This window comes from Poecilia mexicana, unplaced genomic scaffold, assembly GCF_051168715.1.
Source record: "Poecilia mexicana isolate PSO_F unplaced genomic scaffold, ASM5116871v1 scaffold_23, whole genome shotgun sequence".
In the NCBI taxonomy this organism is placed as follows: Eukaryota; Metazoa; Chordata; class Actinopteri; order Cyprinodontiformes; family Poeciliidae; genus Poecilia; species Poecilia mexicana.
In genome coordinates, this window is record NW_028263392.1 from 17,800,387 (window position 1) to 17,827,500 (window position 27,114).

The following is a 27,114-nucleotide window of genomic DNA, read 5'->3' on the forward strand; positions in this document are numbered from 1 at the left end:
TCAGCCAGATGAAAACAGATGTTTTACTGGAGTCTGGCTGTTGAAACAAATATACCAACTCAATAATAAATGAGACAAAATTAAAACCGAATTAAGTTGTTGAAACTAATTGATTAAATCAACAAGTAAACTATAAAATAAAACCAAAGTTTCAATCAAAACTCCAAAAACAATTTGGTTCCAAATCAGGAGAAACTCCAGCAGAGAGATGGAAACAGAAAAACTTCCCATAAAACCTTTTTATTGTTGCTTTTATTGCTGTGAAGCTCGCGCACACCGAACAGACGGACTTCCTGGTTGAGCGTGCGCTGACGCTGCGTGTGCGTCGGTTGCTCGCCGCAGCCTGATCTTTGGGTTTTTCTGCGCCGTTTCTCTCTGCGCTGAAAGGTCAGTGGAGGAGTTGGCTCCAAAATATCTCTACATGTTTGCGGACATGCGCAGTGGGGAGATGCCATATTGAAACGGGGGCAGCGGCGGCAGCAGCTGAGAGAGGAGGAGGGGGGGTCTGCGGAGGACAAACCGGGACAGGTAAGACAGGTGAGGGCCCCGGCCCGCTTCCCGACGCCTCTTTACCTCCGTGGGTTCCGGTTTGCGCTGCGTGGACGCGGCGGACCCACGCAGCGAGTTCTTTCCTCCTCCTGCTGCTTTTAGACGCTCTCGGAGTGAGTCGGTGTGTTTCTGCAGGAGGAAGAAGCGATAAACTAGTTTCTGCGGGACTCTTCCTGCCCCCAGAACCGCAGCGGACCCCGCAAACCGGTAAAAAATATTTCATTTTATTTTCCACGCTGAGAAAAAACAGGAAATTAAATAAAAACCGAATCTCGTGGGGTTTAAGTTGAATTCCCTCGCGATGTAAAAATGGTTTCTTGGTGTGTTTTTGCCGATGACGCGACTCGCGGGACATTTTTCTTCGTCAGCCGTGAGAGAAATAAGTCCGTGGGAAAGCACCGGACAGTGTGGAAATGTCACGGCAGTCTCAACATGGCGGGCTGTGAGCTGGTCGAGTGGAAGAGCTGAAAACTGCCTCCGAAAATCTTTGAAGGAGGAAAAAACCGAACGGCGGCTCCGACCGGCTCCGGTTCGGTTTCTTTTGATGGACACACGCGAGATTTAATCAATTAAATCCGAAGTGCGCGTGGGGCAGCTCCGTGGGAGTTTTTTTCCGCTGCAGTTTTTCAGTGTGCAAAGTCTAAGAGCTGCAGGGCGGCTGGTTCCACCCAGCCTCATCTTCCTCTGAGCGCGCCGCGTTTCCTCTTTCACTTTTCTCCCAAAACGCTCTTTCATCGTGGCACGCGGCGGGGGCCGCGGGGAGCCGTCACGCAACACCCCACGCAAACCCCACGCACTCCGAGAGCATCCAGAATATTTCTGGCTGGGAGTTCTGGTCATTTTTCCAGAAGATTCCTGCTCCAGATTCAACGGCGGAAGCAAAAAAAACAAAAAAAAACAAAAAACAAACAAACAAACAAACAAACAAACCCGAAAACAAAGATTTGAGCAGAGAATCGGGCTGAATATTTATCCGCTTCTGAAGCTCTTATTTCTGATTTTTCTGAGTTATCCTGAAGGATGCGCCAATTTATCCAGGATCAGCTCTGATTGGTCAAAAACTCAATAATCCCATTTTTTCTCAGATGAACATTTAAAAACTACATTTTCCTGAATGGTTGCTCAATTAACTAACCATTTAGAGTCAGTTTTGTTTAAAATAAAAAATAAAATTAAAAAACACCCAAAGTTTTTATTTTTGGTTTGAAAGATCAGAAAATCGTTTGAAAACTGAATATTTTTATTGCTCTGATCAGAAGCAGCCTGAACTTCATTAAACCTGCAGAACTGTAAAGGTTTCAGCTTCTGGTTCCGTTTTTCATATATTTTCAGTTTTTCCTGTGGAAATGTTCCGATGTGGAGAAGGAAGACGAGGAAAAACCGGAAGGTTTTAGATGAAAAGTGAAAATCTCAACAGGAGATTATTCAGAGTCCAGTTTGGTTTAAAATCACCCAAAAGGTTTTTGACGGATCAGATCTTTAGTCCTGTGATTCTGTTGGCTCTCATTGGGTCGTTTGTGTCGATCCATTCAGAACCAGAACCAGAAATGTTTCTGGACGGGTCAGGAACAGCAGAACCTAGCCGGCGGTAAGCCGGGCCTGCAGTGGGAGTTAATCTCCTAATCCCTCGTTAAATCTGTGGTGGATGGCAGAAGGGCGGCACGTGGCGCCCGGCGCCCATCTGGGCCCAATCAGTTAAAAACTCTCAATCTGAGGCGCCGGGGCCTCCAGCCGTCCGCTCAGATTAACGGCAGCGGCCGCTTAATCTGCCCCGAGCAACATGGCGTCTTCCTGCAGGAGGCGCCACTGAGCCACAACCTGGAAACCAGACCTGGAAACCAGACCTGGAAACCAGACCTGGAAACCAAACATCCTTAAAATCCAGAGAAAACCAGAAGGAGCTGCCCAGTGCAGACTGGGTGATTTTTTACGAGATTGTAATGAAATGTGTGAGCAGCAGGGGGCGCTCCACAGGGTCATGGAGGAAAACTGGGAATGAGGCTGGAAAACTCCGTAAACATCCCGTCCATCAATAAAATGTTGGACCAAATCTCATGCAGGTGAATCATGTCTGAGAGTTTCAGCCAAAACCTGAAGCGCTGAAAATGATTAATCGTGATTAATCATTTATTACAATAATTATCAACTAATTTAGTAATCGATTAATTCGTAACTGGAGGCTCAAAAAGGCCATTTGGTGGAAAAAAACCAGCAAAAATTACAAAATATAAACATTTTGAATTTAAGATGAAAACTTTTTGTCTGTAAATATAATTTAACCAAAACTTCTGAAGTTGTAAAGTTTTAGTTTTATCTTCATCTGTTTCAGATTCACTGAAGGAAAATTATTAAATTTTGGGCCAAAAAAGTTTATTTTCTTATTTAAAAAAGAAAAGTAACTATTTGTTTATTTGCATCTTTTAATGTATTTCTATTATTGTATGAAAAGGCTTAAGAGTGAAAATGAAAATTCTGTATGTGCCGATTTTTAAGTGATTAATTGGTTAATGAAATAAAACAAAATTGGTACATTATGCAGATTTTCATTGAACCACTTAAAACTTTGTAACATTAGAAATACATTGAAATATTCTAATAAACCAGTAGTTAAATCATTTTAAAATAAGAAAATAAACATTTAATATAACAACATTCCTGTAGTGAATCTGAACCAGATGAAGATAAAACTAAAACTAACAGTCTGAGTGTTATTCTTTCAACAAAATACCATTTTTAAGTCTCCAGTTAACGATTGATTACTAAATTAGTTGACGATTATTTCAATAATCTAATGGTGATCAGATTCACGTCAGAATTAATATCTGGACTGTTTTTGTTCAGTTTTCTTAAAATCTCTCCTGGATTTCTCTCCATCAGCTCTGAAGCAGCTTCCATTAGCTGGAAAACAGCCTCAGCATAATGCTGCCACCACCATGATGGGGACGGTGTGTTCAGGGCCAGCTGAACAAAATCCATATAAAAATACTGAAAAACATGGAAGATACTGAAGTGTGTTTTTAAAAAATGAACAAACTCTTCAGAAGGAGAGGTGTCATGTGAGCCACGTTAGTCCAGTGTATTTACACAACGGGATCTGTGTGTGTGTGTGTGTGTGTGTGTGTTTGTGTGTGTGTGTGTGTGTGTGTGTGTGTGTGTGTGTGGAGACTGTCAGCCTTTGTACCGCTCTGCACACACTCCCTCTGAGCCCAAACAGCAGCCGAGTGTTTCCATTTATCCGGGTTTTTGCGATCTGTCTGGTTTTCCAGACAGATCGCTAACTGCTAGCAGGTTTAGGCTAAAAGCCAGCAGGTTTAGGCTAACAGATAGCAGGTTTAGGCTAACGGCTAGCAGATTTAGGCTAACAGCCAGCAGGTTTAGGCTAATGGCCAGCAGGTTTAGGCTAACGGTCAGCAGGTTTAGGCTAACGGCTAGCAGATTTAGGCTAACAGCCAGCAGGTTTAGGCTAACGGCCAGCAGGTTTAGGCTAACGGCCAGCAGGTTTAGGCTAACGGCTAGCAGATTTAGGCTAACAGCCAACAGGTTTAGGGTAATGGCTAGCAGGTTTAGGCTAATGGCTAGCAGATTTAGGCTAACGGCTAGCAGGTTTAGGCTAACGGCTAGCAGGTTTAGGCTAATGGCTAGCAGATTTAGGCTAACAGCCAGCAGGTTTAGGCTAACGGCTAGCAGGTTTAGGCTAACGGCTAGCAGGTTTAGGCTAATGGCTAGCAGATTTAGGCTAACAGCCAACAGGTTTAGGGTAATGGCTAGCAGATTTAGGCTAACAGCCAGCAGGTTTAGGCTAACGGCTAGCAGGTTTAGGCTAACGGCTAGCAGGTTTAGGCTAATGGCTAGCAGATTTAGGCTAACAGCCAGCAGGTTTAGGCTAACGGCTAGCAGGTTTAGGCTAACGGCTAGCAGGTTTAGGCTAACCACCAGCAGCTGCGACATGAATGACCTCAGTCGGTTGCAGAGCTGCTCTTATGAAGCCGCCATCTCTGGTTCTTTTGGATAAATATTTTATAAGATTGTTGCGTGCAGACGTCAGGCAGATGTTATGCTGCAGATGCTGCAGATGCTGCAGACGCTGCAATTACAGGCTGATAAATAACTGCAGAGTTTAGACAAACTTCCTCTTTAATGTCTGCAGGATTTTTGCTTTGCATCTTTTTGATTTTATTCTAAACAAACTGGAAATTCTCCTTTTATTCCTGCTGAGTGCTTTTAGTCAACCTTTTGTCACTTTATTTATTTTCCATTTGCTGTTTGGCTCCTGATTTGTCCAACAGATTAATCATGTTGGACCGACGCTGTGAAGCTGTTGGTGTTTCATGTGCTGCTCTGGTTGTGAAATAATTAATAAACAATCAATGTAGATGTATTAGATTTATCTGAATGCTTTTTTCCATCTGTATCCATACAAGAAATACAAGATACAAACATTCATACAAAAAGTAAGAAAATTAAAATAATTAAAATCTGTATATAAAGTCAGAAAAAAGTTTTTTAAGAGGTTTATATCAAAATGCAAATTTGGTAAAAAATTGTTTGTAGTGTCTGTGGAAGAACCTGTCGTCTGAACTTTTGTCCTGCAGGTCTGATCGGGACGTGAAGCAATGCTCTGAGGCAGGACTGAAGCACAGAGTTCAAAGGTCGAAGCGGCAGGATGCAGACAGGCGCTCAGGATCAGCCGACCAATGGGAAGGAGGAACAGGTGACCACAGGTGAGATGAGTAACTGCAGGAGGCCAGGACCGTTTTTCTGTCTGCAATCAGCGACGGCTTCACTTCAGCTGGATTTTATTCATCAGGAGCCATTTTCAACAATTTCTGAACAAATCTGAAAAGTGTGGCATGCATCTGCATTTACCCAAACTGAGTCAGAACTCTGCAGCCGCTCTGACCGCCTGCAGACTGTCCCAACGCTTCCCACAGAATTTACTTGATGGTAGAAAGTGTTGAAATTCAGAGGTTTCCTGAACGCCTCACCACCTGCCGCCGTTACACAACACTAAACTGAGCATGGGAGACACCAACATTTAATTAATAATCAACTTTTATGCACCAAAGAAAAGTCATCCTGATGCAGACGGCTCCAAAAACAAATATTCAGAAATAAAAAGTTTTTGTTTTTCCTCTTGGCTCAGTATTTTATCGGCTCGACTTTTCTAACAAACCAACAGAAAACCTGCAGCGGCTGGAAATTATTACCAGAATGTTAACGAAACTATGTAAATATTCCTCAGGCTATGACAAAAACAACATAGATCATAATTATAAAGGAAGGAAAATATTTTTTAATTGTGGTTAAATTCAGTTTGCAGCAGCAGAAACACGATTCAATGTTTTTTCTCTCATTTGTGGCTCAGTGGTTGGAAGAGAAAAAATGAAAGAAAATGTTTTAATCTCTGAAACTTGTTTTTAAAGGTTTAGAAACTCCTGAATATTTGCTACATGTGATGTTAAGTAAAGGAATAATCTGTGTTATCGCTGAGCTGCGGTGTGTTCGTGTTGCGTTCAGGTGCCGAGTCCATGGAGGAAGAGTTCATGTGGGAGGAGTACCTGGAGGAGACGGGAGGCACCGCCGCCCCGCACACCATCTTCAGACATGTACGCCGCCGCCGCGCTCTTTCTGCTTGACCCTGTGACCTTTAGCTGTTTGTAAACTCTTTTCCAAGTGAAGTTGCATTTAGTGACTTTCTCTGATCAACACAGTCCCGTTCTTCACCTCTGTTAGATTTCTAAGTGGTGATTATTAGTTTTTTTAAATAGTTTAAAAAGATAAAACTGTTTTTTACACTTTAGCACAAAAATTATTCATAAAATGTTAAATAGAATCTGTTATTGCATTTCTATGATCTGGCTCCACACCAACATCCAATAATTCCTGCAAAACAAACATTTAGTTTTAGTAGAAATGCAGTGAAATTGGTGTCACTGCGTTTCCATAGCAACCACCAGACTCCAGCTGGTTTCCTGGTCTGGATTTTAAAAGTGTGTTGGTGTTTCAGCAGTGGAGGAGACGCAGTCGGTCCTGATGCTGAGTAAGCTGCGTGGTGATTGGCTCTCTGTGGGCGAGGGGGCGGGGCTAAACGAGTTTCTGGGAATCTCAGTGAAGAGCTGCCCTCGTTCTTCTCTCTGCTTGAAACAATGATGACTCCTGGGCGCGCACACACACACACACACACACACACACACACACACACACACACACACACACACACACACACACACACACACACACACACACACACACACACACACACACACACACACACTCTGGCCGTAACCCCAGCAGACTGCGAGCGGCTGGTTGTCGGCGCTGCAGCAGGAAGTCGCCTGTATTGTTTATTTCTGAGATGTTTGTTTCATTCAGGCTGAACTTCCTGTTGGCTGCCGATGGATTCGGTTTTCCTTTCTCTGGCCGACGGTTTTAAAACAATCAAACTATTTTCAGTAGAATCTGTTTCACTCTCGTTCTTCCATTTTCAACTGACAAAACTCATGAATGAAAAATGATTGTGTTGTTAGTTTTGTTCGCTGTTTCTCTCATTTCACCAAATTTAATTTTAATATTTAATTTCTCAGGTTTCCAGAAATGTAAAAGTCCAGGTTAAGTCACAAAAAGTGATTTTTTTTAAAACAACTTTCTAAAGAAAATTGTTGAACTATTCCATCATTTCACTCTTATTTTACAAAAGTCATAATTCTTATTATTTTAATAATTGATTAATTGTTTCAGCCCTAATCAATATGTGGATGTATTTCTGTCAGATATTAACACCAACTTTTCTGTTATAGTTTAATAATTTATCATAATTAATGCGTTATTCTGCGGTTTTCTCTAACGCAACATCTTATTTTTATTGAATGCCTAAAACACTTTTAATAATAAATATCCACCAGTTTTGTGTTTTCCTGTTTAGCTGTAAATCAGCAGCAGTTTGTTTCAGGGACATTTTTAACCTTCTGTTAAAAGTGGAAGCTAATCGCAGTGTGTTGGCGACTTCCTCTCGCTGCTGCCCCCTGCAGGTGGAGGTCAGCCTGCAGAGCAGCTTCCAGCCTGGCATGAAGCTGGAGGTGGCCAGTAAGAGCAGCCCAGAGACCTACTGGGTGGCCACCATCATCACCACCTGCGGCCAGCTGCTGCTGCTGCGCTACAGCGGCTACGGCGACGACCGCAGGGCCGACTTCTGGTGCGACGTGATGACGGCCGAGCTGCACCCGGTGGGCTGGTGCGCCCAGAACCACAAGACGCTGACGCCTCCAGAAGGTAGGGCCACCCGCTGGCTCCTCACATAATGGCTGCTGGTTTCTGATGAATAAGTCGACGTCATGGATGGACCCAGATCAGTCGGCGTGACGCCACCTGTCAGTTATGCTAGCGTGTTGGTGACCTACTCGCCAATCGGCCGTCACTGTTTGTCCTGAAGTTGTCGCCCGTTATCTGGAGGAACCGAACCTCCGTCAGCATGGCCGGGGTTCGTCGTCGCTGACGCGCTGCGGTCAGAGAAATTCAGAGGAAAATAATAGGATGAAGGTCACAGCCGTCACCCGGAGCGTTTAGAGGACAGAGCATGATTTATTACATTTCCAAAACCCAAACAGAGTCTGGAATAATGCTAAAGTTCTGCAGCCGACCTCATGTTCAGACCTCCACATGTTCCTCTGTATGAAGGTAGAAAACATCCCATCTTATGTCATTACACCTCTTATTGGTGGTCAAATCAAAGATCAGTAACTGAGGATAGTTAAGCTTGATTTTCTGTGTAGACGGGAATGGTAGCTATGACAGCATGAAAACATGCTGCAGATTTTTATGCTAATGTTTATTTTTAAGCATTTTGCTGAAGCCGGAATCATTGATGTGATTATTCACCAGTTTCTGCTCAGCGTTCACATCCAGTGAGACTTTGTTCTCCTCATTCCTCCTCTGGCTGAGAAAATGTTGGTTTTATCGTTGGTTTGACCCGATGCTGGAGAACTCATCGGCTCTGCCTCAGTGTCGGCCGACGGGCCAAACGTGACTCAGGAAAACGTCTGATAACGGATCGAGTTCCTCCACCACGACGCCGTCTGAGCTCAGACAGGAGCCGCTGGTTCTCCATCAGTTCTGACAAGTTCTGCTTTCAGTTCAGCTGATGTAAGAGGTCAAAGGTCAACATATTAGGAGTTCATTAAACCCCCGACCAGGCTGCATGAAGGCAACAGCTATTGATTAATTAGAACATTAATTATCAGAACAATTGATAAAAAGCTAGTTTTTCAGGTCCGGTTGTTCAGCCAGCGGTTCTGGTTCTGGTTCTGGTCTCGGCTGAATTTGTTAAATAAATGATCTGCCTGGTGATCGTGATCTAGTCATTATTTTAGTTATAAATCATATTATTGATTATTTTCACTTCACTGAATGTTTGAATCTGCAGCTAAAATCCATCAACATGACAGAAGCTGAACATCAATACAGAGCAAAGACCATTAATTATTGATTACCTGATTAGTAACTGGATGTCAAAGGTGACTAATAGGAGATTTTTTTACAAAATGTTAAAGTTGTGACTAGATGAGTTTTGATTTAAATGTAAAATGTTGGTATTTTTGTCCAGTTCCAGCGATTGGCCTTTTCCAGGCTCAGTATTCCAGTTAACGATAATCGATCAGTTTGATCTGGTTTGGCTGCTTTCAAAACCGTAGGAACTTTTTAATCCGTTTAAAACAAACCTGAACATCGACTCTGATTTCCTGTTTCTACACAACGTAAAAAAATTATTATACATTATTATTATTATAAAATTATTGTTTTTAAAATACCTCATATTATAAATTTATCTTCTGGTGTGTGTGTGTGTGTGTGAGACAGCTTACACCTGTGTTAATCTGTTTCCGTCTCGTTTTGTTCTTTCACTTCTCAGAGAACTTTTACCTGAGAACAGGTAAGCTGCTCCAGCTGCATGCTTCCTCCTCCTCCTCTTCCTCACTGCTCTCCTCTTCCTGCATGCTCTGTAGGCGAGTGCTGAGCGAGTGTCTTAGCCGAGATAACACACACACACCCACACACACATGCTGCTGTGCAGCGGCGATAAAGCGAGGCGGTTCAGACAGAAACATGGAGCTCTGATAAAAAATAAAATAAAAACAAACAGCTTCCTGTCTGAAGGTCATCAGTCCAACAGCTGGAGATCGTCCAATCAGATCGCTTGATTCCAGTTTGAGCTGGATTTTGCAGCTTCTCATTGGACCATTTAAAATGAGGATTTTAAAATATTAAGCAAGTATTAAGGTGAATTATTCTTTGGATTTCTTTTTGTGTTTTTGTTCTCAGCCATCTCTCATTTTTATACCCATAATGCATCAGTTTGGTCAGAGACGCAGACAGAACAGAAAACGTGACGTTTCTGTTCTCCAGACTCGCTGAAACATGGTTTTTATTTTGAAGCTGTTTGTTTCGCTTTGGGACTCAAACGGATCCAGAAGTCAAACAAAACATAAATGAATATTAATAACTCAGTAGAAATCACCGTAAAATGTTCTTCATGTGTCTAGAAATTCAGACTTTCATGTAAAATAACAAACGTCTGTAAATAAAAAAACTTGCAGATAATCAGAGACCTGAAACAAATGATTCTGTTTTACGACACATTCCTTCATAATTAGTATTTAATGGCAGTAAAAAGAGCTGAGAAAAGTTTTCACCCCTTTCCAGATTTAATTTGGTTTTACATTTTTGTCTCACTTCAATTTTTAAGTCAAAAAATTATTTTAGTATCAAAGAAAATCTGAGAAAACATTCAAAGCTGATAATTTAATTAAAAATAAAAATCTATCCAGGTGGGAGGAGGATCAAAAATAAATTATTTCTACTCAAGTAAAATTAAGAAATAGTTGTTCAAGACAAAAATAAAGTAACTGAATGCAGCGCGATGCGTTCAGGCCACAGCGTGATGCGTTCAGGGCACAGCGTGATGCGTTCAGGGCACTGCGCGGTGTGATGCGTTCAGGGCACAGCGTGATGCGTTCAGGGCACAGCATGATGCGTTCAGGGCACAGCGTGATGCGTTCAGGGCACAGCGTGATGCGTTCAGGGCACAGCGTGATGCGTTCAGGGCACTGCGCGGTGTGATGCGTTCAGGGCACAGCGTGATGCGTTCAGGGCACAGCGTGATGCGTTCAGGGCACTGCGCGGTGTGATGCGTTCAGGGCACAGCGTGATGCGTTCAGGGCACTGCGCGGCATGATGCGTTCAGGGCGCATCGCGACGCGTTCAGGGCACTGCGCGGTGTGATGCGTTCAGGGCACTGCACGGCATGATGCGTTCAGGGCGCATCGCGATGCGTTCAGGGCACTGCGCGGTGTGATGCGTTCAGGGCACAGCGTGATGCGTTCAGGGCACAGCGTGATGCGTTCAGGGCACTGCACGGCGTGATGCGTTCAGGGCACAGCGTGATGCGTTCAGGGCACTGCACGGCGTGATGCGTTCAGGGCACTGCACGGCGTGATGTGTTCAGGGCACGGCGTGATGCGTTCAGGGCACAGCGTGATGCGTTCAGGGCACAGCGTGATGCGTTCAGGGCACAGCGTGATGCGTTCAGGGCACAGCGTGATGCGTTCAGGGAACGTTTGGAGGGAGAAGGCGGTCGGTCTGAACTTTTCTCTACAAACGCGCCTTGCTCTCCGGTCTAACTCGCTCACTCATTCATCAGAATCAGCCAATCAGGTTGAGGCGCCGCTGCAGCGTTAGACTCATCGCCTCGGCTCCCTCAGAAACTCAGACCCCTTTCATTTAGTAAAATATTTTCTGGAACAAGAACAGACATAAGTGTGCGTGTGTGTGTGTGTGTGTGTGTAGGACATAGTTTTCTAATGTTTCAGGCTCCATTTGGTCATGTGCTTTAGTAGCTGCTTGCAGAAAAACTCCTGACTGAGGATTTGCATAATGAATTCACCACATGGCTTCCTGCCTGCCAGAACTGTGTGTGTGTGTGTGTGTGTGTGTGTGTGTTTCTTTTCACTTCAGGCTAAACAAATTTAGCTAATTATTCATAAATTGTGTTGATCTGCTTCCTGTTCAGAGCGACGAACCAGGAAGTTGATTTCTGCCTGGAAACAACAGAGAAATTAATCTGTTTTTATTCACATTTAAGCAATAAATCATGTTTTGTGTCATAAAGAATTCAACATTTAGCTGCTGTTTGAGTTGATTTTATTTCCATAAACTTTGTGAAAACATTTCCTGTTTGTGAGGAAGAATCTTTGATTATCAAATTTCTGCATAAACACAGAAATTATTCCACATCTGTCAAATATTGATTTGATTTTTTAATTTAATTCGTTCAAACTTTATTATAAAATTATAATTATCTTAAAAACAAGAATGTGAAATAAGACTGAAATGATTAATTGCAATAAATGAATTATTGAAATAATTAACTAATGTTAACTGAGTGAACGGACCATTTGCTGAAATATTAAACCAAAACTACAAAATGCAAACGTTTTTCATTAAAAATGAAAACAACTTTGTTCATCTGTTCAGTCAGAACTCGACCAGACGCAGTTTTAGCTTCACCTGGTTCTGTAAAAAACATCCTACTAATCAACATTTGTATCCAGTTATTAATCAACTAATCAATAATTAAACCCCATTGTGACAATAACTAAACATTTTTTATCAGTTATCACAATAAATGATAAACGATGTGATAAATGCTCATCCTCAGCCTTAGAATGATTTCCATGATTGAAATTTATTGATGCAGTTATAAGAAATAACCAGATTACCCTCAGTGGGATGTGAAGAGGTTTCACTCACATCAGGATGATAGATGCTTGAAACTGAAAGTTTACCAACTTTGAGATTAACTCAGGTAATAATTCTCTGTCATAAAGCTGTAATATTTTATTCTCAGATTATCTTAGGTGGAAATGAAATGGGAGGTGAGCCGGTCCTGATGCAGCAGAACACTGTGAACTCCTCTGCTCTCATCCAGATGCTCTTCAAACCTCCTGCACAACAAACACAACAGGAAACTGCAGATTTTCACACATTTCTGTGGATTTTCTGAACATTTTATTTAAAAACATGCAAACTGTTTCAGAAGCAGATCTTCCATAGTTTGTGTGGAGGATGAGCTGCTCAAGCCGCGGTTTGCACATCTTCACTGTGAGAATTGATCTGTTTATTTCAGATTAGACCATCTTTAATTTCAGCAGCTTTGCTGTGAGCAGATAATCTGGACAGGATCTGTAAAAATAGTTCTTCTATTTCTGAACGAGTCTCTGCAGGTGGAGAGAAAATAAAGTTCCTACTAACCAGCAGAACATTACAGCTGCTTGTTAATCAACTTATTGATTCATTTAACTGAAATAATTTTGTTTAAAATCCTGATTTGAGTCGACGTTAAACTGGAACCAAACGAAGAAACTTCTCTGAATTTATCACCAATAAGCGTTAAATGTCAGAGTGTGAAAACACAACTGCTGCTTTTTAAAAGCCACAACTTCTCACTTGATGATTACATCACACACACACACACACACACACACACACACACACACACACACACACACACACACACACACACACACACACACACACACACACACACAGCCACACAGCAGTTCCAGTAAATTTCACACGAACAAAAACAAAGTGAGAAAAAGACGGGAAGAGTCTGCAAACAGAAATGGTTACCCAAACCTGAAAATAAAGACACTTACGGGCCGGGCCTGTGGTTCTGATCCTGGTTCTGATCTTGGTTCTGGATCTGGTTCTGATCCTGATTCTGGTTCTGGTTCTGGATCTGGTTCTGATCCGGAACAGTCTGGTTCTTCTCTTTGGTTGTGGACAAAGTTGTCAGGACAGGAAGTAAATAGATTCTGTTCATTACGGATCCGGTTTGGATCGATCCGATTGGGTTTTTCCTGGTTCTGTATGTAGAACCAAAAACAGGACCTTTTATTTTGGTAGGAATTAAAACTCCTGATGATCCGCCGGTACTAAAGAGGATTCAAGTCATATAACTTTTAAAATCATAAGATTAAAAAATAAAAATGTAAATAAATGATGAGAATTAATAAAATTATGAATTTCTAACCGTGTTGTTTAAAACAAACATAAATATTTTTGCTTTTTTATTCTGGACAGATTAAAAAATCAGCCATAAACTCAACGAATCAGAATCAGTTTTATTGGCCCATTTTGTTTTCACAAATAAGGAATTTGGTTCAGTTTCACTTTACAAACATCCCAAACATGAAGTCTAAAATTTAACAGTAAATTGTTTTCATGTTCAACTGTCGGTGGCAAATGTTTGTTCTTTGGGAATGTTTCTGAGTTTCTGAGTAAAACATTTCCTCTCAGATTATCAGATCGTTTTCTGAGGAAAAATAATCTGTAAAACATTTTGGTTGAGTGACGCAGAACGGCCGCGTTTAATAACTTCCAGTAAGAGACGGAGAGCAGGAAGCAAATATCAGGAAGCCGAACGGAGGCGGCTTGGCTCCCGATGAAAGACGGCCGCAGGGAAGCTGCAGGAAGCCTGCAGAAAAAAATCTAAAAACATTCAGGAAACATGCAGAAAAATCTAAAAACATTCAGGAAACATGCAGAAAAATCTAAAAACATTCAGGAAACATGCAGAAAAATCTAAAAACATTCAGGAAACATGCAGAAAAATCTAAAAACATTCAGGAAACATGCAGAAAAATCTAAAAACATTCAGGAAACCTGCAGAAAAAATCTAAAAACATTCAGGAAACCTGCAGAAAAATCTAAAAACATTCAGGAAACATGCAGAAAAATCTAAAAACATTCAGGAAACCTGCAGAAAAATCTAAAAACATTCAGGAAACATGCAGAAAAATCTAAAAACATTCAGGAAACCTGCAGAAAAATCTAAAAACATTCAGGAAACATGCAGAAAAATCTAAAAACATTCAGGAAACATGCAGAAAAATCTAAAAACATTCAGGAAACATGCAGAAAAATCTAAAAACATTCAGGAAACATGCAGAAAAATCTAAAAACATTCAGGAAACATGCAGAAAAAATCTAAAAACATTCAGGAAACCTGCAGAAAAATCTAAAAACATTCAGGAAACCTGCAGAAAAATCTAAAAACATTCAGGAAACCTGCAGAAAAATCTAAAAACATTCAGGAAACCTGCAGAAAAATCTAAAAACATTCAGGAAACCTGCAGAAAAATCTAAAAACATTCAGGAAACATGCAGAAAAATCTAAAAACATTCAGGAAACATGCAGAAAAATCTAAAAACATTCAGGAAACATGCAGAAAAATCTAAAAACATTCAGGAAACATGCAGAAAAATCTAAAAACATTCAGGAAACATGCAGAAAAATCTAAAAACATTCAGGAAACATGCAGAAAAATCTAAAAACATTCAGGAAACCTGCAGAAAAAATCTAAAAACATTCAGGAAACCTGCAGAAAAATCTAAAAACATTCAGGAAACCTGCAGAAAAATCTAAAAACATTCAGGAAACCTGCAGAAAAATCTAAAAACATTCAGGAAACATGCAGAAAAATCTAAAAACATTCAGGAAACATGCAGAAAAATCTAAAAACATTCAGGAAACATGCAGAAAAATCTAAAAACATTCAGGAAACATGCAGAAAAATCTAAAAACATTCAGGAAACCTGCAGAAAAAATCTAAAAACATTCAGGAAACATGTAGAAAAATCTAAAAACATTCAGGAAACATGCAGAAAAATCTAAAAACATTCAGGAAACATGCAGAAAAATCTAAAAACATTCAGGAAACATGCAGAAAAATCTAAAAACATTCAGGAAACCTGCAGAAAAATCTAAAAACATTCAGGAAACCTGCAGAAAAATCTAAAAACATTCAGGAAACATGCAGAAAAATCTAAAAACATTCAGGAAACATGCAGAAAAATCTAAAAACATTCAGGAAACATGCAGAAAAATCTAAAAACATTCAGGAAACATGCAGAAAAATCTAAAAACATTCAGGAAACATGCAGAAAAATCTAAAAACATTCAGGAAACATGCAGAAAAATCTAAAAACATTCAGGAAACATGCAGAAAAATCTAAAAACATTCAGGAAACATGCAGAAAAATCTAAAAACATTCAGGAAACATGCAGAAAAAATCTAAAAACATTCAGGAAACCTGCAGAAAAATCTAAAAACATTCAGGAAACCTGCAGAAAAATCTAAAAACATTCAGGAAACCTGCAGAAAAATCTAAAAACATTCAGGAAACCTGCAGAAAAATCTAAAAACATTCAGGAAACATGCAGAAAAATCTAAAAACATTCAGGAAACATGCAGAAAAATCTAAAAACATTCAGGAAACATGCAGAAAAATCTAAAAACATTCAGGAAACATGCAGAAAAATCTAAAAACATTCAGGAAACCTGCAGAAAAATCTAAAAACATTCAGGAAACCTGCAGAAAAATCTAAAAACATTCAGGAAACATGCAGAAAAATCTAAAAACATTCAGGAAACATGCAGAAAAATCTAAAAACATTCAGGAAACATGCAGAAAAATCTAAAAACATTCAGGAAACATGCAGAAAAATCTAAAAACATTCAGGAAACATGCAGAAAAATCTAAAAACATTCAGGAAACATGCAGAAAAATCTAAAAACATTCAGGAAACATGCAGAAAAATCTAAAAACATTCAGGAAACCTGCAGAAAAATCTAAAAACATTCAGGAAACATGCAGAAAAATCTAAAAACATTGAGGAAACATGCAGAAAAATCTAAAAACATTCAGGAAACATGCAGAAAAATCTAAAAACATTCAGGAAACATGCAGAAAAATCTAAAAACATTCAGGAAACATGCAGAAAAATCTAAAAACATTCAGGAAACATGCAGAAAAATCTAAAAACATTCAGGAAACATGCAGAAAAATCTAAAAACATTGAGGAAACATGCAGAAAAATCTAAAAACATTCAGGAAACATGCAGAAAAATCTAAAAACATTCAGGAAACATGCAGAAAAAAATCTAAAAACATTCAGGAAACATGCAGAAAAAAATCTAAAAACATTCAGGAAACATGCAGAAAAATCTAAAAACATTCAGGAAACATGCAGAAAAATCTAAAAACATTCAGGAAACCTGCAGAAAAATCTAAAAACATTCAGGAAACCTGCAGAAAAATCTAAAAACATTCAGGAAACCTGCAGAAAAATCTAAAAACATTCAGGAAACATGCAGAAAAATCTAAAAACATTCAGGAAACATGCAGAAAAATCTAAAAACATTCAGGAAACATGCAGAAAAATCTAAAAACATTCAGGAAACATGCAGAAAAATCTAAAAACATTCAGGAAACATGCAGAAAAATCTAAAAACATTCAGGAAACATGTAGAAAAATCTAAAAACATTCAGGAAACATGCAGAAAAATCTAAAAACATTCAGGAAACATGCAGAAAAATCTAAAAACATTCAGGAAACATGCAGAAAAATCTAAAAACATTCAGGAAACCTGCAGAAAAATCTAAAAACATTCAGGAAACATGCAGAAAAATCTAAAAACATTCAGGAAACATGCAGAAAAATCTAAAAACATTCAGGAAACATGCAGAAAAATCTAAAAACATTCAGGAAACATGCAGAAAAATCTAAAAACATTCAGGAAACCTGCAGAAAAATCTAAAAACATTCAGGAAACCTGCAGAAAAATCTAAAAACATTCAGGAAACATGCAGAAAAATCTAAAAACATTCAGGAAACATGCAGAAAAATCTAAAAACATTCAGGAAACATGCAGAAAATCTAAAAACATTCAGGAAACATGCAGAAAAATCTAAAAACATTCAGGAAACCTGCAGAAAAATCTAAAAACATTCAGGAAACCTGCAGAAAAATCTAAAAACATTCAGGAAACCTGCAGAAAAATCTAAAAACATTCAGGAAACATGCAGAAAAATCTAAAAACATTCAGGAAACATGCAGAAAAATCTAAAAACATTCAGGAAACATGCAGAAAAATCTAAAAACATTCAGGAAACATGCAGAAAAATCTAAAAACATTCAGGAAACATGCAGAAAAATCTAAAAACATTCAGTACATGTGCAGGAACCTGCAGCTCCTGGCCTGCTGGCTTTTTGCCTCCCTGCAGGCTCTTCATGCGAACAGGAAGCAAACTGCTGCCAAACCAAACTGTAACGGAGCCGTTCAGCTGGTTTGGTTTTGTGTTTAAACTGCAACATGTTCAGTTTTTCTGGTTCTCATGTTCGTTGTTCTAAACTTTAACCTGTTTCTGTTTGGAGATCAATCTGCTGATAACCAATTTCATCTGATTAAAACTTATTTATCAGGTTATGAAAAAGTTCAAAAATCATTTCATTCAAACATGTTTGCCATTTTTGGAAAAAAATCAAATCATTTCAACGCTTCAATTTTATCAGTTGACGTTTTGTTTGTGTTGAAACCTGAAGATCTGGTTTCTGATTCGTCTCATTTCATTCTGACTCTGAAATCAACATTTATTCTTTTGTGTTTGGGACGTTTATGGAGGAATCTGAGACTTTTGATCTGATCAGAATCAAAACTTAATTTCTGATCAGATGCTGTTTTTCTGCTCGTCGTTCCATCAGAAGCCGTTTCCTAAAACGTTCCGGATTCAGTTTTCCTGCTTGCATTCCTCCATGAAGCCTGAACATGTCTGCAGCAAACGAATGGGAAGAACTCATGATAACTCATGATAACTCATGATAACTCATGATAATTCATGATAATTCATGATAACTCATGATAACTCATGGTAACTCATGATAATTCATGATCACTCATGGTAACTCATGATAACTCATGATAATTCATGATAACTCATGATAACTCATGGTAACTCATGATCACTCATGATAATTCATGATCACTCATGATAACTCATGATAACTCATGGTAACTCATGATAACTCATGATAACTCATGATAATTCATGATCATTCATGGTAACTCATGATAACTCATGATAATTCATGATCACTCATGATAACTCATGATAACTCATGGTAACTCATGATAACTCATGATAACTCATGATAACTCAGTGATTCTTGAGAACAGGGACAAAACAGGTCCTATGGATAAAGCACAACATTTGAATAAAATATACACAAAATATAATTTTTTCAAATATCTAACTAAACTAACCTGGGTCATGTGAGCACAACAATGTATGTTTCCTGGTGTTTGCTGAATATTTTTTTATTTTAAATACTGTAGTCGGTGGATGATGCCTGTAAAATCCCTTGTCCCGAAGCAGAACTCAATACAATAGTTTAAACAATTAAAGGAATATTAAGATAATATATTATGACTATTAAGTATAAGTAGTCATATCAATGATTGAATGATCAATGATCAATGATTGAATTAAAAATAATTTTTAGATATTTTCCAACTCCGTTGAAATTTGTCCTTAGTTTTTGTCAACACCGTCAGACATGAAAAGAATATAAAAAAATCAGGCATTATTGGGGGGCACCAGAACTTCTGAGGACCCCATGACGTCGTCTTTTCTCTTCCTTTGCTAAGAGGCTAGTTAGCTCCGGTTAGCTTAAGTTATTCTTTAGTTTTTTCTTCTGTTTTATTCCTAAGTTGCTCGTCACAACCATGATGAGACAACTCCATAATTTACAAAATTTACAAAACTTTGATGACATTTTGTGAACTAAAAGTTAATTCTGGTAAACTGTAAAGATTTCATGGACCTGATGAGCTACAATATGGCCTCCTTCAGAATAACATCATATAAATTGAGGTAGTTTGGCTGTTTTTAAACTCCATCAGAGTTTTTGTGACTCTTTCAGTGAAATTGTTGACAAATCTCACTTAAATGTGCAAATAATTCATTTTAATGTATTTTACATGAATTGCATTACTTCACATGTATTCACTAGTTTGTCACCACCTTCAGCTCTGTCAACTCCATCAGATGGCCTTTTGGTTGTTTTTGGTTTTAAATATTTCTTTTGTTTCTTGAGAAGCATTTGTCTGTAAAATTAGTAAAATGTCACTAATAGGGTCATTAAAAAATAACTTTATGTTTATTTTTGTCAGATGGTGATGACAAAGTTCTGGGTCAGGTCCATTAAAAATGTAATTTTTTTTAAATGTTGAAACTGGGAGCCTGCACCTTAGCATCTTTACATTTCCAAAACATTATTTGTCATATTTGCATCCATAAGGTTGAGAAATAATAATAAAAAAAAAAAAATTGGGGAAAATTTAAACCCATTTTGTCCTTATTCTCAAGAATCACTTAACTCCTGACTTGTGATGTATTTTAGTTATTTAGTAACTAATTATTGATGCCATCCTTTCTGCAGCCATCAGGGAGAAATACAGCGACTGGACAGAGTTCCTGGTTCAGGACCTGACCGGGTCCAGAACGGCGCCGGCCAACCTGCTGGAGGGGGTGAGTGACTGTCCACCCATGATAACTGCTCGATTATGACATCATCAGGGTTTAAAACACCTGATCAGGTTGATAGAAAACATTCCAGTCACTTTTCAGGGATTATTAAAGTTTAAACACGTAAATAAGCAAGAAGTCCTGATGTCAGCAGGACCCAGTTCTACCAGCAGAACATCAGAACCGACCCGTACTGACCCAGTCGTTGTTCCTCCAGCCGCTGCGTGGGAAGAACACAGTGGATCTGATCGTGGCCGGCTCGGTTCTGGAGCTGCAGAACCTTTCGGACCCACTGCTGTACTGGCCGGTCCGGGTGATCCAGAACATCGGCGGCCGGCTCCGGCTGCGGCCCGTCGGACTGAGCGAGCGGCACCGGGCGCAGGACACCTGGCTGTTCTACCTGGACGTGAGGCTCCGCCCACTGGGCTGGGCCCTGGAGAACCGGTTGACCCTGGAGCCACCCACAGGTCAGAACCGGGTCAGGACCGCTCCGGACTGCCGGCTCTGCATCTCGGCTTTGTTTGGTATGAAAAGGTTTTGATTGGATCGTCAGACAGTGACCTATGACGTCATCCTGCTTTGCCCAATCAGAGCTCAGGCCGTTGCTTAGCGACCGTGACTGGCAGCAGGCGCTGCAGGACGCGCAGGCGGACGGACAGAAGGACGCGGTGCCACTGGAGGTCTTCAAGGTCAGTCGCCATGGTTACCGCTCAGTCATGTCGGCCATTTTGGGAAACGCATTTAATTCTCAGAAGACAGTTTAAGAATTTGTTTTTGTTAATCCTTGTGAATAATTATATAAATACTGATAAGGAAGTGGTAAATCCACACAGTTCTGGCGTCTTGATGTTCCAGATGTTTGTTTTTCCTTGTTTTTGGTTTCCTGAATTCTCCTTTGTGCGTCATTAAACATGTGCTAACCCTCTGGCTGTTGCCATGGTTACCAGGACCACGCGGACCTGCCCAGGCACGCCTTCAGGACCGGGATGAAGCTGGAGATGGTTTCTCCGTGGGAGCAGCTCCTCATCCGGCCCGTTTCCGTCACCAAGGTGAGATAAAGAGGCGCCCTGATGCAGCCATGCCGTGCTGCAGCGCATGCCGCAGCTGCCTCCCAGGCTGCGCTGCAGGATTCTTTGCATGCTTCTGTGGAGGCGGCCTCCTGCCTGACGTCGTTGGATTCCAGAGAATGAATCAGGAGGAAAGTTCTTCTGCCTTTCATCTCATAACGACATTTTTCCAGAAACGTCCTGTGACTAACAGACACGTCTCTCACTTTGACACGACGCGATGAGTCCCAGGTCACACAATCCAAGTTACTGACACAAAAACAGGATATACTAGTCATGGTAAAAACAATCAGAGCAGTGAAACTGATCCCACTCCTGGTCCAGAGGAATTCAGCTGGAGGGAAAAGTCAGATTAATAATCCTCAGATTAGCATAAACTTCATAATCTAAGAATCTAATGTTTCCAATCTCTGAAATTTATCCTTAAATTTCCAAAATCGACCAAGCAAGAGTAGCAATAGTTTATGAAAGTTAGATTATTTGGATTTGCAGTAGCAGTTGCCGTGACAACGGCTTGTTTTCCTGAGGTTCAGGAAAAGTCAAAAGTTAAAACACATTAGGACACATTAACAACGGATTAAACTTTGGAAACGGACAGACAGGAGCTCCTGCTGTGTGAAACTGAGATAGGAATAATAGAAAGATGGCCACTCTGAGGTAAAAATCAGAACCCAGATTAATAAACTGAGAGCTTCCAGTCCATCCAGATGCTCTGAGAAATCCCGGTTCTGCTTCCTGTCCAGGTCTACAGCGACACCTACTTCCAGGTGACCTTGGATGACCTCTGCGCCGAAGCCGCGCCCCGTTCCGCCGTGTGCCACGCTAACTCGCCCGGCATCCTGCCGGTCCAGTGGTGTCTGAAGAACGGCGTGGCACTGGAGCGGCCCCGGGGCTACGAGGGCCCGGACTTTGACTGGGCCGACTACCTGAAGCAGAGCGGCTCCGAGGCGGCGCCAGACGCCTGCTTTCCTGATGTAAGGATGAGAATATCGGATCATGTTCCCTCATATCATCAAACATTTCTCACTGGGAAATTAAAACTAACTCAAAATTATTATGAGAAAAAGCAAAAGATGATTCAAATATATTTCTATCAAAACCCTCAGGGAGAAAATAACAGAACAGCAGGAACATTTGTACAGAAGCTAACTAGGTAGCTTAGTGCTAACTAGGTAGCCTAGAGCTAACTAGGTAGCTTAGTGCTAACTGGGTAGCTTAGAGCTAACTATTTAGCCTAGAGCTAACTAGGTAGCTTAGTGCTAACTATTTAGCTTGCTAACTAGGTAGCTTAGAGCTAACTATTTAGCTTGCTAACTATTTAGCCTAATTATTATTTAGTTAGATGCTACATATTTAGCGTGCTAACAAAATAATTAGTTTGAAGCTGTTCTAGTTAAATACTTAGCTTGTTTATGAAATATTTGGTTTAAAATTGTGATATTTATGAATGAATGAATGAATGAATGACATGGTGAAAAATGAAAACCGTTTTTCTCTCAGGCTGAATAATCTGAATTATTGCTGCTCATTTCTGACTCTTTATAAACTCCATGTTGAGCTGCAGTCGTAGTGTGAAATGAAACATAATCTAAATATGCCTGCTGCGTTAAATAATCCATCATATTTTATTTTTAGCTTTTCTTGCAGAGTAACGTGAAGGAAAGAGTTAAAGTTTTGATGCTAAACAGAAAAAACTATTTTAGATTCCTGCTGTGAGAGTTGAACTAACCGCCTCCTCTGTGTGTGTGTGTGTGTGTGTGTGTGTGTGTGTGTGTGTGTGTGTGTGTGTGTGTGTGTGTGTGTGTGTGTGTGTGTGTGCCAGACTGGACACACTCGAGGCTTTGCTGAGGACATGTGGCTGGAGGCGGTGAACCCGGCGCGGCCGGAGGAAGTGTGTGTGGCCCGGGTCAGTCGGGTCCGCGGCCGCCTGCTGTGGCTGCGGCTGGAAGGTATTCCCTCTGCTCTTTTGCCTCTGGAGGAGGAGTTAGAAAAGATCCGTGACAAACAGCGCCACCTGTCTGCAGGCGTGCTGCAGCCGCAGTCAGAGTGCATCGTGGATGTGGAGTCCATGGACATCTTCCCAGTGGGCTGGTGTGAGGCCAACTCTTACCCTTTGACCCCGCCGCTCAGGCCCGTGTGTACGTACCGCCACAGTGACGCAGCTGCAGCCGTCGCATTAAAACGACTGTTTCTGTGGCATTAAAACGTCGAATCCTCGTTGTGTTTCTGTCGTCCTGCAGGCCAGAAGCAGAAGAAGATCGCCGTCGTTCAGCCGGAGAAACAGTAAGAAACGGCGCCATGTTGGAAAACGTTTCATCAGCTTAAAGACCGGTTGGAGAAATGAGGCAGCCGGGAAACAAATACAAAACTTAACATAGTTTCAAAACATTTCTGGATGTAATTTTAGGAAGAATTCCAGGAAAATTAATCATTTTAGGTCAAATTGAGTCTAAAATTATTAAAATATGTCAACAATTTATTATTTATGCAATTAAATATTGGATCCATTGTGTTAAAATGATGTTTAATTATTTCAGTGTTTAACATTTTTGGTGTTTTATTCCAGCATTAAATTGTCATCAGATGGATCCCGTGGTTCACATTTAGCTTTTTATCTCATTATTATTATTATTATTGATTTTCTATTTGTAGGAGAGACACGCTATCTTGGTCGCCCCTCCCCCACTGCTTTCTGACTTGTTCTGTTTTTGTGCAGGTCGGCTCCGCCGGCCGAAGCGCCTCCTGTTGTCGCCTGCCAGCCCGTCGCCATGGATACGGGTAATTAACCCAGTAATTAATGTAACAAGTTAAACAAGATCATCATCCCTCCACTTCCTCATGAATATTCATCAGCCTGGGTAATCGGTGGGCGTGGCCTCGGCTCTGGTTCTGGTTCTGGCTTTACTGGTCATTCCAGTCCCAGTTTGGGTTCAATCAAGTCAACATCTGACTGGTTCCCAGTACAAGACCAGAAGAGCCATCGATGACTTCAACGTTAGTTTGTTTCTAAATAACTAAATTTTACTTTATTTGGTCATTTATTTTAAATCGATGGAGAAAATAAAATGTTGTTGCTTTTATTTTTTGTTTTCCATTTGTTTAATTTTTAAATTATTTTCTCATCCTTCCATTGATTTTTCCTTTTTTGTCCATCAGTCCATCATTTTTCACTTTTTGCATCCATCCATCGATTAGTTATTGATTGTTTTGGTTTTTTCGACCTTCCATCCGTTCATCCAGGTTTTCCAGGTTTTCCAGGTTTTTCTGCTGATTCAGGAGGAAACAAAGTTCAGCCTGAAACACATGAAACTAAAACCCTTTAATATCTGATTGGCTGAATGAATGCTAACCTTCTGCTAACGTCCGTTTATTTCCTGTCAGGCGCGGCGAACGGACGCTACTGCTGCTCCCGGGTTTTCGTGAACCACCGCTGCTTCTCGGGGCCGTACCTGAACAAGGGCCGCATCGCGGAGCTGCCGCGCGCCGTGGGGCCCGGGAAATGCTCGCTGGTGCTGAAGGAGGTGAGCCGCAGCCGACGGCGCCGCGCTCAGCCACAGTTCCCCCTCCTGACCGCCGTTTGTGTTTGTGCTGCAGCTGCTCAGCATGCTGATCAACGCCGCCTACAAGCCGGGCCGCGTCCTGAAGGAGCTGCAGCAGCTACAGGAGCCTGGATGGGACAGCCAGGAGGAAACGCTCAAAGCCAAGTAGGACAAACTCTCAGCGCCTCACTTCCTCTCCAGTCAGGCAGGGTTTAATGTTTGGGTTTGATGTTTGGGTCAGTCACATGCTTCACCTTCCTGCAGTTCAGAAAAACCTGCTGGAGGAACCGTTTTCTTCCAGAGCGACGGCGCAGCGGCACAGGAAATCTCCTTCTTCTCATCATCCTCAGTGTTCTTAAAGGGCCGGAATGCATCGATAAAACCAGTTAAAATCAATAAAAAGCTGCGTATGGATCCAATAATCTAAAAACAAGTCAGATCCTTCTGGACTCCTTCACTGTTTGGGGATTTTCTGATTTAGAAATATTTATGATAAATTTTGATATTTACGTTCATGAATGACAGAAAATCAGATCACAGATGATAAGGTGACATCGAGTAAAGCTGAAGCAGCAGTGGAGTAGACGGAGGGTGCACTGCCCCCTGCAGGTTGGAGTTAGCATCACTTCACTCCAAAGTTTTTGACCATTTTTGAGGGAAATTTCCAATAAATTCTGTTGAAGTAAAATGGATGTAATTCAGCATCAAACAGATAAAAACTGCTTTGATTTGATTGATAAAATATTAAAGTACAGAACTTTAATCTCTTTAGTCCAGGGGGCCACATGAGAAGCTGCAGCGGACCAGATCTGGCCCTAGGCCTCCAGTTTGGCACATGTGGTCTAGTTTTACTCTACTGATTAAAGAGTTCTAGTTTCATTGTCAGATTATTTCAGTCACAGCATAGCTGAAATAATCTGACAATAATCTGAAACAACTTCCTGAAGCTTCGTCCAAGACGTTTTCTCTGAGAGCCGTTGATCTGAATCAGAGGTTCCTCTCGTCTGCGTCTGTCCTCAGGTATAAGGGGAAAACGTATCGCTCCACCGTCCGCATCGTCCGCCTGGCCGAGCAGATCCCAGATTTCTGCAGGAAGGTTTGTGTGAAGCTGCAGTGCTGCCCCAACCTGTTGGGCCCCGACCTCAGGGCCGACAGCTGCCCCGAGAACTGCTCCGTCCAGACCAAGACCAAGTACAGTGAGTCTGCAGAACCCGGCTGCAGCACCGTTCTGCCCTCTGCTGCAGCACCGTTCTGTCCTCTGCTGCAGCACCGTTCTGTCCTCTGCTGCAGCACCGTTCTGTCCTCTGCTGCAGCACCGTTCTGTCCTCTGCTGCAGCACCGTTCTGTCCTCTGCTGCAGCACCGTTCTGTCCTCTGCTGCAGCACCGTTCTGTCCTCTGCTGCAGCACCGTTCTGTCCTCTGCTGCAGCATATTACTACGGTAAGAAGAGGCGGCTCCCCAGGGCGGTGGGCGGAGACGAGGCCAAGCCGGCGCGCCGACGGAGGAAGAGGAAGGCCATCTTCGTCCAGAAGAAGAGACGCTCGTCCAACATGGACTTCACCGCTGCAGGATCTCCTCAGGTCAGAGGAACCAGTTCATCTGCAATGAACTGATTCACTGAAACTGATTCATTATAAATGTTTGAATTCACCTTTTATTTCAGCTGAAGCTTTAAATATTTACAGTTTGCTGTAAAATCCAGATGTTTTACTTATGACACACCGTTTACGTTGTAAGCTACTGATAAACCTGGACATTTGAAGTCCATCTGAAATGATGATGTCATTAAATGCTTCTTAAAATTATGAATACAAAAATATGCATCTATTCAGAAGTTTCAAATCTTTATTTTACCCAGATTTTCACTTTATACATTTTGTGAAGTGAAAAAGCAGACTACATCATCATGTAGGAATTTGGGGATTTACTATAAAAACATCTTTGTAAATGAAATCTAACAATATTTTGAACCAAAAGGCTTAAATCTTTAAGGTTTGCCATAATTTCCCCCCATTGCAAATGAACTGTGGATGGAGCAGCTAAAACTGCTGAGTCAGATCGTTCAGCTTCTCACACTGTTGGTTCTGTTATCGCTCGTCTGAACTTAAATAACCAGACAGTCACAGTTACTGCTGCCTCACGTTATTCACACATTCACCAGCTAATGACAGAGTAAAATGTGATTTCAATGCTTGCACTCGTTTTGTGCGTTGAGCTGAAAAAGCACCAAGCAGAGAAGAGCATTTTTATTTTAAATGAGTTGAACTCAAACGTTTCCTTGGATTGTCGCTGCGCTTTAAGCAACCTTTGCAGGAACATTAATTCATGAATTATTGATACATATAAAATAATCTCCATCATGTCTCTATCTGTATAAAACTGAGGTTCTTTAAATGACCTGCTGGTACTAGAAGTGTCATGCTGCGGGCTGTGGAGCTGAACTTTAACCCTGATTTCTCCTCCGTCCCTCAGGACAGCGATGAGGAAGAGGAGGAGGATGAAGAGCTGATGCAGTCCTGCAGCGAAGGCAGCAG

The 27,114-nt window shown here is 41.0% G+C and overlaps 2 protein-coding genes and 1 long non-coding RNA gene across 6 annotated transcripts in view; 2 read left to right on the forward strand and 1 right to left on the reverse strand.

Annotated features, from left to right (window-relative positions):
• Nucleotides 1–5,141: 5,141 nt before the first annotated feature.
• Nucleotides 5,142–27,114, forward strand: part of sfmbt2 (Scm like with four mbt domains 2) — a 25,494-nt gene continuing 3,521 nt past the window's right edge. Inside the window, exons 1-18 of one of the 4 annotated variants that reach the window (XM_088003012.1) lie at nucleotides 5,142–5,270; nucleotides 6,067–6,155; nucleotides 7,578–7,818; nucleotides 9,455–9,475; nucleotides 19,889–19,977; nucleotides 20,192–20,498; nucleotides 20,566–20,663; nucleotides 20,922–21,023; nucleotides 21,785–22,015; nucleotides 22,864–22,990; nucleotides 23,066–23,179; nucleotides 23,282–23,324; nucleotides 23,758–23,819; nucleotides 24,423–24,562; nucleotides 24,636–24,745; nucleotides 25,601–25,776; nucleotides 26,009–26,160; nucleotides 27,053–27,114. The exon at nucleotides 27,053–27,114 is cut by the window's right edge and continues 106 nt beyond it. In XM_088003012.1, the coding sequence (XP_087859138.1) occupies nucleotides 5,213–5,270; nucleotides 6,067–6,155; nucleotides 7,578–7,818; nucleotides 9,455–9,475; nucleotides 19,889–19,977; nucleotides 20,192–20,498; nucleotides 20,566–20,663; nucleotides 20,922–21,023; nucleotides 21,785–22,015; nucleotides 22,864–22,990; nucleotides 23,066–23,179; nucleotides 23,282–23,324; nucleotides 23,758–23,819; nucleotides 24,423–24,562; nucleotides 24,636–24,745; nucleotides 25,601–25,776; nucleotides 26,009–26,160; nucleotides 27,053–27,114 (2,222 nt within the window). In that variant the 5' untranslated portion in view covers nucleotides 5,142–5,212. The remainder of the gene's footprint in view (nucleotides 5,271–6,066; nucleotides 6,156–7,577; nucleotides 7,819–9,454; nucleotides 9,476–19,888; nucleotides 19,978–20,191; nucleotides 20,499–20,565; nucleotides 20,664–20,921; nucleotides 21,024–21,784; nucleotides 22,016–22,863; nucleotides 22,991–23,065; nucleotides 23,180–23,281; nucleotides 23,325–23,757; nucleotides 23,820–24,422; nucleotides 24,563–24,635; nucleotides 24,746–25,600; nucleotides 25,777–26,008; nucleotides 26,161–27,052) is intronic. The other 3 variants (XM_014985839.2, XM_088003013.1, XM_014985840.2) reach the window with 3 other exon arrangements.
• LOC148152553 (uncharacterized) lies at nucleotides 5,178–9,587 on the reverse strand. Its single transcript, XR_015762083.1, has 4 exons — nucleotides 9,466–9,587; nucleotides 7,947–8,045; nucleotides 5,416–7,860; nucleotides 5,178–5,311 (listed from the first exon to the last, which is right to left on the reverse strand). It is a non-coding gene; the product is annotated as an uncharacterized LOC148152553 (long non-coding RNA).
• On the forward strand, nucleotides 9,711–11,722 carry LOC148152554 (uncharacterized). The gene is made up of 3 exons (XM_088003518.1): nucleotides 9,711–10,659; nucleotides 10,787–10,891; nucleotides 10,990–11,722. Exons 1-3 carry the CDS (start codon nucleotides 10,453–10,455, stop codon nucleotides 11,278–11,280), a joined length of 603 nt encoding a protein of 200 aa, XP_087859644.1. The 5' UTR covers nucleotides 9,711–10,452; the 3' UTR covers nucleotides 11,281–11,722.